The sequence below is a fragment of the Pygoscelis adeliae genome, unplaced genomic scaffold (genome assembly GCF_000699105.1).
Source record: "Pygoscelis adeliae isolate BGI_AS28 unplaced genomic scaffold, ASM69910v1 Scaffold286, whole genome shotgun sequence".
Classification (NCBI taxonomy): domain Eukaryota; kingdom Metazoa; phylum Chordata; class Aves; order Sphenisciformes; family Spheniscidae; genus Pygoscelis; species Pygoscelis adeliae.
Genome location: NW_008825076.1, coordinates 603,047 through 614,509, shown reverse-complemented (window position 1 = coordinate 614,509; position 11,463 = coordinate 603,047). Strand labels below are relative to the sequence as shown.

The following is an 11,463-nucleotide window of genomic DNA, read 5'->3' as shown; positions in this document are numbered from 1 at the left end:
GTGCGAAAGGCCTGGGCCCGCCCGGGAGCCGCGCTGGGCGGCAGCAGCAACCAGACCCTGGGCAGGATGCCCCGGCAGCCCCTGGAGCTGCAGGTGGTCACCATCCTGCTGGTGCTGCTCATCTGCGGCGTGGGCATCGTGGGCAACGCGATGGTGGTGCTGGTGGTGCTGCGCACCAAGCACATGGTGACCCCCACCGACTGCTACCTGGTGAGCCTGGCGGTGGCCGACCTCATCGTGCTGCTGGCAGCCGGGCTGCCCAACATCTCGGAAGTGGTGGCTTCTTGGGTGTACGGCTACGCCGGCTGCCTCTGCATCACCTATTTGCAGTACCTGGGCATCAACATCTCTGCCTGGTCCATCACCGCCTTCACAGTAGAGCGTTACATCGCGATCTGCCACACCATCAAAGCGCAGCTCCTGTGCACCGTGTCCCGTGCCAAGCGCATCATCTCCTCGCTGTGGCTCTTCACCTCTCTCTATTGCCTCATGTGGTTCTTCCTGGTGGACACGACCCAGGTCACCTTCTTGGATGGGGCACAAGTCAGCTGTGGCTACCGGGTCTCCAGAAGCCTTTACATGCCCATTTACTTCTTGGATTTTGCTGTCTTCTACGTCATCCCATTGGGGTTGGCAACTGTCCTCTATGGCCTCATTGCCCGCATCCTCTTCATGAGCCCCCTGCCCGCCACCCCGCAGCACTCCTGCCTGGGCTCCACACACCAGGGTGGCTCTCTCAAGCTCTCCAGCCGGGGCAACAAGGGGGTCCTGAGCTCCCGCAAGCAGGTAGGGGCTCCCCGCCGGGCTGGGGCAGGGAGCTGCAGGCAGCACTGTCAGGGGCTCAGTGCTTTGAGGGGTGTTCTGGCAGGGGATGGGGTGCCCCAATATTTTGCTTCCCTTTGTGGGGGGAGTGGAGAGGGTTGGTTTGCTGCACAGAAGGCCCCCCAAGCCCAGCTGGGGTCTGGCAGCACAGATGGGCTCCCCCTGCTTCAGCTAAGCTCGGCGGAGCAGGCCAGTGCTCCAGCATCTCTTGGGAGAGGCAGGAGTGCAGGGGTGTTTGCTGGATAATTAATTACTGATTGCCTCCATGAGGATGGGGAGTGCTGGGTCACACTATGCCGGCAGGACTCGCCTCCCAGGCAGGGTCCTGGGTGGGTGACCTCAAATTTAGAGGAGCAAAGGGAGGGGAGAGCTGGCGTGAACCCCTTCCCTCTGAGCCCAGCCCTGGCTGCAGCCCCCCAGTTCCTGCAGCTGGGGAAGGCACCTCGGTGTCACTGTGGTGTGTTTGCCTCTCAGTGACTCCTCTGTCATTCAGTTGCCTGCTCGCTCCCCATCTCCTTCTCCTCCCACCTGTTGCCCTCGTTCCTCCTCTTTCTCTGTTCACATGGACAATTACTGTCTCTTGCCCCATCTCCTTGGACAGGTGGGACACTCTTGCCTGCTCGCTGGCCGTTTGCAGGAGACCATCCTATTCCAGTTTCAAACTTTGCATAGGCAGAGACATGGGCTATTTTAAAGGAAAGGGCTGAATCTGGGAGTCTGGCTTAAGTCCCTGAAATCACCGGTTCTGTTGTGATTTTGAGTGAGCAGGACCTGATTTCCAGACAGCCTGAAATAGGCTTCAGCCTCTCTTAAAGTCCTTGTTTTTCCAACTCAGTATCTCATTGCCTCACTTGCACAGGAACCTCCATTCCCCAGGACAGACGATTCAGTTGCAGAGGGGAAGCAAACAGCCCAGAGAACGTGTATTTCTTCATGAACTTCTGTCTTTCCAGTTCAGCTTTTTCTCCCTTTTCCTCCAGCACAGAAAGGTTTAAAGCAAGTTCTGACTTCTGCAAAAGTACTTGCCTGTTTTCCCAGGGTTGCTGGCTGCTGCGGAAGCCTCGGGCAGGGTGTTCGGCAGCAAGGTCTCTAGATACTGCAAGGCAGTACCTAAAGGTGCGGCTCGATGGACCTCTCCTTCCAGAGCAGCCGCGGCAGGGGCTGTGCCGCTCCCCCCACAGGGCTGTGCCGTGGAGTGGCTGTGCTGCACACAGCATGCTCCAGCATCATTAGGACAAGTGGCTGAGGCCATTAGTCTTGATGGGGCTGCATGATGGGCACTCCAGCTCCTGGAAACGTCTTGTGCTCTCTTTTCTGTTACACTGGGAGTTTTCTTGAGGTCGTCATTACCTCCTGAAATATCTTAGCATGCAAAGACTTCCCCTGGCTGGCCTGACGTCACAGAGCTGGCATCATTAGGAATAAAGACGGCACTGAGTTTTTAAACTGTAAAGCAGTTAGTTTCCCAGGGCTTCCAGCTATGGTTTGTCGAATGCTTCCTTCTGATTTCGCACCAGCACCTCTTAAAAGCAGGCTGTGTTGAGAGTGATGGAGGAAGAAACCCCAGCTGTGCCACTGGTGGCATGGGGGCTAGGTGGCTGACATACAGGTTGGTGGCTGTCAAATGGGTGCAGTGCTGCACCCCAGAGGTGGCTGCAATCCAGGTTTTTCCATAAACATCTTTCACAAGTTGGATATGACATAGGACATGATTGCTTCATTTTATATATAATCATAGGGAAATTTATATGATTGTCCATAAACTCAGAGGGGGCAAAACCAGTATCCGTGTGTTCAACCTTAAGCATTTGACTCATTGCTGTGGGGTTGATCTGCTGGACTCTTGGTGCAGAAATAAGTTATCTGTGCACCAAAGCCAAGTAAAACCACACAGCTATTTTGACAAGAGTTTCGGGTGGCGTGAACAGGAGTGCGTGGAGCATAACGAATCCACGTCCTGTCAGAGCATCCGCCTGAGCACTGCCTGAAATCCAGCCGGAGATTTTTGCTGGTGGTGCAATGGATTGAGGAGCAGAAGCTGCAGTGAGTCATGATTCTGCATCTAGTTATAAGGGAAAAACCAACAACCCAACTACCCAGGGGGGATAGAAGCCTCCTGAGACCCCAAGGGGTCAGCACTGGATTCTGCCTGGAATTTATCTCCTTGAGCATGGGCAGCCAGGGCCACAGGAATGATTTTTTGGGGGGGGGAGATGCCGCAGTGTGCAGGACCCCAGGGGGGCAGCAGGGGTAGAGCAGAGGGGAAGCACGGGCTGAGTGCTGGGGAATGGGCAGATCATTAAGAAAGGGGTTTTAACCTGAGAAAGGAGGTAGCTGAATCCATTCATGCCAGCAGAGCTGGCAGATGGAAATACTGGATGGGAGAAGGAGCTTAAAAGCGAGTGCAGAGGAGAGCATTCCCATGGTCAGTGGGGCCCCACAGCAGAACATGTGGGAGATGTGGACAGAGGTGCATGTGCTCCTGTGAAGGTGCAGGGCAGTGTCCAGGGGGGCTATGGCCCCCATAGCACCACCAGCACCCAGGTCCTTGGGACACTCCACCAACTTGGCTTTAGCAAAGGCGGGAGAGAGGCACAGATGAGACCTGAGTGGTCTTCTCTAGGCAAGGTTCACCTCCAAGAAAATCAACGGCAAAAAGCCCCCATGCAATAGGCAGGTAGGAGCCCTAAAAGGGAGCAGCCTGGACACTGGTGTCCTGTGTTGTCTTCACCAGAAGAGAGTTTTCCTCTCTGATTTTCTGATAGCCATGGCATCACTGCCCTCAAAACCAGAGGAAACTTTCGGAAAGAAGAAACACAGATAGATCTCAACTCGGACCACCAGACACTGCTTTGCAGTAGCTGATGCTGGCTGAGGAGCTTATAAGCAGGTTTCCTTGCTCATTCATGCTCATTGGCCAGGGTGGAAAGGAAAGGGCAGCCTGACAGGTAATGCCATCGACCTCTCACACTCTCCTGAGAAGTGCTGACAGCCCTTGAAAATGTCACCAGGAATTTCCACGGGAGCCCTTGGTAAAGGGTTTTGTCCTGAGCATCAGAAGTGAGGACACAGCATCGGAAACTGCTCTAATAACAAATCCTGGTGGTCTCCAGTCTGACAGGGTGATGAGGAGGCTGTGGAAGTGATGCACATACTACCAGGGGGGGAAGATTGAAGTGAGGGTGCAGCTTCTTTAAAATGCAATTGCTGTGTAGACTAAACCACTAAAGAGACCATTAGAAACCACACTGGCAAGTTTGGTCCAAAACAGCACTAGTGTTGCTGCCTGACAGGCTTCACACATGCAGTGAGAGCTTCATAAGACCCTGCAGAGAGCAGGTTGCATCCCAGCGATGCAGCAAAGCAGGACCCAACCCCGCAAACACCTTTGAGTTTGTTGGGGTGATGGTGCACAATCTGCCGGATTCCCATCACAGACCAGTGGTGTGAGAGGGTGGTTCGGCTCCCGGAGGATCTGTCGGCCAGGAGAGCAGAGCAGGGCAGGAGGACAGGCATTGGGTGTGTGTAACTCAGGTGGTCCCTCTGACCAGGGTACAGGCACCCACGTCGGTGCTTCTCCTCTGGCCTCTCTTTGTAGGGGAACAGGCTCTTCCAGGCACCGTGCCCAGGGTCCCCTGAGACATGTTCAAAATGGGCTACCCCAGAGGTGCCCATTTTTCTCCCTTGACTCTAAAGAGCCTGGATGGCTGGGGGTGTTTTGCTGGGGAGATGCAGAGTTTGGAAATAAAATTCTCACTGTGTGCTTGACACAGCACCAGTGCTGCACTGCTTGCTTTTCAGAGCATGAAGATGCTGCCATTCCCTCACTGGTGTCTCTAAGACACGTAAGTCCAGAGCAGGACAACGCAAGGCATGAATTTTGCTGTACTTATCACCTATAGAAGCAAAGCACCGCAGATACAAACACCAGCCACCTCCAAGCACATTTTTCACCTGCCGGAGAGGGACCACTAGAGGGAGTGGGATTCCTAAAGAAGGATGCTGCAGCTCAGGATGACGGTTCTTGGACAGGGAGGGGTGACACTGGCTGGGGAGAAGCGTCTGCGGCCTCCAGGACAGGGGCGGAGGCTGGATACAGCGCTGAGAGAGGGGATGGGTTGGAAGGGCTGTGCGGGGATGCAAGACGCAGATCATCTTGTATGGAGCGAGAAGGATGCTCACAGTGGGTTTGCCCGAGGAGTTACACTGGGCTTGGCCCGTGGAGGTGGAAGATAAGCTGTCCCTTAGCTTTGGCATAGGGACCCAGGATGTAGTCAGGGGTCTGTACAGCAGATATCCTTGCCCATCCAGCAACAACATTGGCTTACGTGCTCAAAAGTAGTTTTCAGCTAAATATCAACTGTCCTAGTAAAGCATCCCCTTCTGTCTACAAACCCTCGTCTTGCTTCTATCCATAACTCCTTTACAGCTGTTGTGTGCACACACTATGTAAAAGAGAGTTGTTGCAAAACACTTGTCGGAAAAATTGTTGTCCCTGAGCTGGTGCTTCCCTGAGGCATGCTTTGAGGCTACAGCAAAGCTCTGGCTTTTTTGGGTGCAGCTGTTTTTTGGGGGCCATAATTCAGGACTACTCCAGTTAGGGATAAATGTCCCAAACTCTCCTCAGTGCTAATTAGGTTCATTTTTCACATGAGCACCAGAAGTCAGTTCAGAGCACCTCAAGTGTGCTATAGTTACTTGGCTCAGCAAGGCAGAGTGAGGAAAGGCACGGAGACAGGTTTCAGCCATGCAAGCAGACAACGCTGGAGATTTCTTTCCCCATGATGGAGATATGAAAGTGAGTTTGGGACAGACTGTTAGGTTTTATCCAGAGGAGACATCCTGTGTCGACGCAACTTAGCTAAAGTCGCACCCAGAAGAACATGGTCCGTACGGACGGTTGTCTTTAAAAGGCAAATTTCAATCTTACAGCAAGCTCAGGGCAGGGCTGCCTGTCCCAGCTTGTGGTCTGGATGCAGCGTCCTTGGGGAGCACTGAAGGCATTTAGTGAGACGGAGGTAATAAATCCTCATGGTGCTGTTTCCAGCCAGTTTCCCCTCGCAGGACAAAGATGGCTTTTTCACAGGGCTGTAGGATGCATAGCAGGAAGCACTCTTTGGATGACAGCACTTTGTGGTCTTCTGCGGTCTGGAGGGAGGTGTTGGAAGCTTGCTCGGGTGGGAGCTGGGCGAACACTCGCTGGCACCGCCGGCATTTCCATAATAACCAGCTAAAAAGCAGGGGCAGTTATGGCTAAAAAGCAGATGAATCATTGGTTCTTTTCCAGATTGCATTTCTTTTGGTCTCAGAAAGGGCCGGAATGAGCTTACTTTTCAGCCTTATTAGGATACGCTCCCCCTGGTGTTGTCACTCGGGTGCAGAGTTCAGATCACTCTTCACAAACTTTGTGGGATCCTGAACAGTAAAACAAGGCAGAGAGTTACAACAGTCAGAAAGCCAAAGACATTTCAGTCTCAGGAGAAAGCACATGAGCAGTATTAATCTGTTAGCTTTAAAGGAGATATTTTGGCCATACAGAAACCTCCCGGCTGGAAGGGACACCTGCCAGAGAGCAGAGCTAAGTGTGTAAAAGTTCAGGGATTTATTCTCCCCAGCCCTGTGGGGGGTAACTCTGCATCTCAGGAACTGAGACAACTGCTGAGTGAGGAGTGCCTGTCTCAGCGAGGACCTGCAGAGGTGTGGTATTTCACTTTCCCAGGACATATTTTGCAGCAATCCTCCTGCCTAGGACTGCTGAAGTTGATGGAAAGGCTCCCACCAACCTTACCCCCAAGACAGCCCTTTAACATGGACCCTTCCAGGCAGGACTGGGATGTGTTGACTCTGCATGGGATGGAAAAGCACGGAGCCTGCCCTCATCTCCCAGGAGGAATAAACTGCTTTGTAGTGGGGAATTAAATTCTGACTGAAATTGTACTTAGGATCACTTAAGCTGAGTTGGTTGCATTTTGCTGTAGGGTTCAGCTATTAGCACAGTTTTGTTTAGATCAACTTCATTCAGGTTCTTGGGAAACAAACCTCAGATGCATCAAAATATGGCAAAAGCAATTCTCTCTGCAAACCTGAGAAGCGGGTCTGTGGAAGGCAGCAGTGTGGCTGAATGCTCCATCGCTGCCGTGTCTATTTGCCCTAAAGATATATAGAGAAGTAGAAAATGAAGGTCCCATGCATATACACTGCTCATGTGGCATACACTGTTGAAGCAAAATCTGTGCCTTTCTGGGCTGATCTGGTATCGGGAGCTCTCTGTTCCCAGGTGTTGTGGTGCAGAGCACAGCAATACGGTCTTACCACTGCTGTCAGGGTGCTCCTTCCCTTGGCAAGGGGTGGTCAAGCCTGGATTGTCCTGCCAGCCTCAGCAGGAGGCAGCGGCTACAACCGTGCTGGTACGTAGAGATTTTGACCATGGTCAACTGTGTGCCAAGCCGCTGCTGTCCACTCCTAGCCTATCTGTTCAGGAGTATTTCTATAAACCAGATTATCACCCTAGCAGTTGCACGCTAGATAGGGTGGCTTGAAACCAAAAGCTTGTGAAATGGCTCTCACTCTTCTGCATCCAGCCAGCCCTTGTAAACGGCATTGAAAAGCTCTGAAGCTACCTTTTACTGACACATCTTGTACAATCTCTCAGATCTTTCCCAAAAGGCAACAAACATGCTGCAGTCTTAGCAACAGCCTCAGCACCCACAGTATCACTGCAAGATCTTATTCTGGGAAGTGTCCTCACATTCCCATTAAACCACACACAGCAAAACACTTCTATTTTGGCCTCAGCTTGACAATAGTCCCTTTCTTGTAGGGAATTTTTTGTTGCCGCTACCAACCGCCCTCAGTTTCCACTCAAAGCATTACAGGAAGGCATAGTTGCTTGTGACTAAGTAAAAAAAGCACTCCAAGAAAAACTGAGAGACTGTCAACGTAATCTAAGTGCTTATTTCCATATCGAGAACTGGAGTCATTGCACAACTCCCTTTCTGACGTTTGAAACGCCACTGCCTTAATATGCATGCGGTATCAGTGTTTACTCATACTTTCCTCCTTGGGGACGTGTGTATTCCATAAGTATTTGCTGGAGCATGATTGTCACCTACCAGAAATAGCTGTCGAAATTATTAGGATCACTGGAGTTTCAGTACAAAAACCCATTTTCTTAAACAAGCTTGAGTCGAGCTGAGGGCAATTACTGCTCACTTCTGAATTCTCAGTATCTTCTCGTTCCTAATATGTTAATGTAGTACTTCCCTAGTGTGCTGCAAATTAAAATAACTCATACCAATTAGCTAAGTAACTCCCGTATCAGCACAAGGAGGAATTTGTGTAAGACCCCAGGCAGTCTCCTCTGCTCTCAGTGGTGCTCTGTACCAGGAGCCTCTCCCTGGGAACAGCATAGCTGGCGTAGGAAAGCAGATCTTCGTAGGCGGGGAGTGGAGATATACCCCATGGCACCCCCAGAAGTTAGGACCCCACTTTTGCACAGGTCAGTTTCCCCATTGATTTATTGTTATGTGCAATTTTCAAATTTGCTTTGTGGTACAGAAATTCCCATGATTATCCCAGCCCATTTCCAGGCTGGTGGATGCTTGCCTTAAAGAGCTTTAAAGGCTCTTCAATGGTAGGTGAAAACCTGTCATTTAAGGGGTTTATTTAGGCAAGATTGTGTCATGAACAAAATGGATTCAGAGAGGAATAGCCCCATGGTTTGTGTGCCTATTTTAAATGCTTAAAGAGAGATATAAGCAATACGTAGGCTGAATTAGCTGTCTGCGCCACTTCTCCAGGTGGGAAAGCTCTGCTGGAAATTTAGCATCATCTGACTACTTCTCTTTTTGCATATCCCCACCGGCAAGGTGACCAAAATGCTGGCTGTCGTGGTGGTCCTCTTCGCCTTTCTGTGGATGCCTTATCGCACACTGGTGGTGGTGAACTCCTTCATGGACCCTCCGTACCTGAACATCTGGTTCCTTCTCTTCTGCCGCATGTGCATCTACCTGAACAGTGCCATCAACCCCATCATCTACAACCTCATGTCACAGAAATTCAGGGCTGCCTTTAGGAAGTTATGCAAGTGCAAAGAGAAGAGCGCTGAGAACCCCGCGCCATACACTGCCCCGGTGTACTACAGCGTTATGAAGGACTATTCTCATGACAGCTCTGATCACAACATCACCAAACAAGAAGATCTGAACAGTCTTCCTGCACCTGCAGAGAAGAACGAGCCTGCCAAATAAATCCTGGGACCCTGGAAACAACGCAGGCAGTGGGAGATGTGGCTGTATGCACTGTGTTGGGAAAGTGCCGACAGAAATTGCTTTGGCATTGCGGCAACCTTAATTTAATACCTCTCCAGGGCATTTAGCAAAACAGATTCTTAGAGGCAAATTAATTTGCTTTTCCTTAACGCTAATTTATTCTTGTTTGGTGAAGTGTTAGGCACAGGTCAGTGTTTAGCACCTTTAAAGAATCTGTAGTTAAATATAGCAGTGCAACGCCATTCTGTTACGTGCAAGTGCAACTGTTTGTTGAGTTGGGCCAGAGCATTGAAAGGAAATCCAGGAAGAGAAGGGCATTCAAGGGAAAAAAAAACCACACAACTTCCTTCTGCTGGACCAGTTTTCTTACAGGCTGAGATTCACCTACCCGAATTTACGTGCCTGTAACACAGACACCCTATGTGAGCTGCTCCTCTAGGGTCCTTTTAGAGTTAATGGGGACAATTAGGCGCTTCCAGGAAGCGGCTCCTCTCATCTCAGCATAGTCCTCTGAGGAAGACACATACCTCAGGAGGAGACGAATGCCTCCTGAGATGTGACTATGTCTGTCCATTGACTAAAAGGACTCTCTCAGGTGGAGACTCCTATGTTAGGAATAACTGAAGCTGGGTGTCACAAACTTCACCCCATGCTTCTGGAAATATCACTGTGCTGGTAGCACATAAACCCAACGTCCAGACCGGTTAGATTTGTTACGGAAAAATGAACAAACTAATAATAAGTGTTCCTTAAGGTAACAGTAACACTTCCATCATTGTGACATAAACTTCTTTTGGATAATTTTACCTTTTCTGTCCAAATTCCTTTAGTTGCTTCAGCTGGATACCATAGCCTTGTCCTGTAAGCCCCGGTGTGGTGTAGCTGCGTACCAGCGAGCAGCGTTGCTCTTCGTCCCAGCTACAGTTGCATTTCAATGGCAAGTGAAGCAATTCTCTTATTTCCTGAAAATAATTTGTGAAAGTCCATCAAGTGTTTTGTGATAAGTGACACACTGACTATAAGACATTAAAAATACTCATTGCTGCTATCATCTTGTGAGCAAAGTGGATATTCATAACCTGAGGCATCCAAGAAATCAGCCCAAGGACACTTGCCCCAGACTTGCAAGAGACTATCTGGACTAGGAGTAAAATGTAGAAGATTACATGAGCCAAACACTAAGGCTCTTGCCAAATAAAACAAGTGTCAGCCACCAGTAACTCTGAAGTGACTGTAAAAAAGTCTTTGAACAGCCAATTCAGCCTCACTCTTCAACACCATTTTCCAGCAAACTATAGCGTTAAATGATCTTAGAATTTTGCATACACTTTGGAAAATATCTGTGTGATATTTTTAAGAGCACAAGACACTAAGTAACTGTTCTGTGTCTATGGGAAATCACTTGCCTGGGCGAGTCAGAACAAGACCTCACCTCTCACCGATGTGTCGGGAACTGTCCAGGATTGATTTCATTTTGGTGTAGGGTGGCTTTGCATGTGTGATTATTATATTGTGAGTTATTAAACTATCTATTTTGTCCCCAAAATAACTGAAGGATGAGGAAAGACAACATTGTTTTCTGCAATTATTCGAAACAGGGTGTGTTTGGAATTTAAGGATTCATGCCATTTTTGCACTCTTCTGTGTATATTGGGAATTTAGGAACAAAGTTCCTCTTTATTGTTGTTAAGGAAGTTCCACGCAGAGATTTGGGATTTGCTTCTTGAAGAAAATGGAAGTGTTTTTGCTACGATGTGAGAAAATTGTTCCACTTAGCAAAAGAAACTAGGAAATGAAACAATTTGCTTGTAACAATCTTTTCTCTAGTGCAGATTTCCTGCCGCCCCCCCCCCAACAGATTTTTCCTTAGCAGCTCGGAACAAGCCATTGATAAAAGCATCTGCAGACAAACCAGAGCAGTAAGGACCAGGGTGCCTTGAAGTAACACACAGGTAAGGAAGGCACAGGTGGAGGAAGGGGAGCCCTGGAGCAGCTGCTGGTCCCCTGGACGTGGCAAAATCCAGGGCTGAGGTTTGGATGTGTCAGCTTTTACCTTTGGATGCGTCAGCTCTTACGTGGGCTGGGTTGAGGCTAAAAGGAACAATTTATTGCATAGCCCAGAGCTAAGCTGGACTCTTGTGCTAATGAGTCTTTCTTCCAATGCATCAGAGTTATCTCCTCAAAACATAACAGCTTCTTCCCCTTGAGCCACTCCATGCCCTGTCTAGCCAGCACAGGAATTCATTTTCTTCATCTTCACAGCCAACCGTGGCTTGCAGCTCCCTGGGGCACGGGGCCCTGGGCTCGCAGGCACCTTTGAGTGCACACAGGCCACAGGCAGCCCTGACAGCCAGAGACATACAGCGAGCAG

General features: G+C 49.9%; 1 protein-coding gene across 1 annotated transcript in view; it reads left to right on the top strand.

Annotated features, from left to right (window-relative positions):
• The window catches only part of LOC103919340 (thyrotropin-releasing hormone receptor-like), a 10,188-nt gene extending 1,117 nt beyond the window's left edge, over window positions 1-9,071 (top strand). Inside the window, exons 2-3 of the mRNA XM_009326837.1 lie at window positions 10-786; window positions 8,691-9,071. Coding sequence (XP_009325112.1) covers window positions 10-786; window positions 8,691-9,071 — 1,158 coding nt within the window. The remainder of the gene's footprint in view (window positions 1-9; window positions 787-8,690) is intronic.
• Window positions 9,072-11,463: the final 2,392 nt, after the last annotated feature.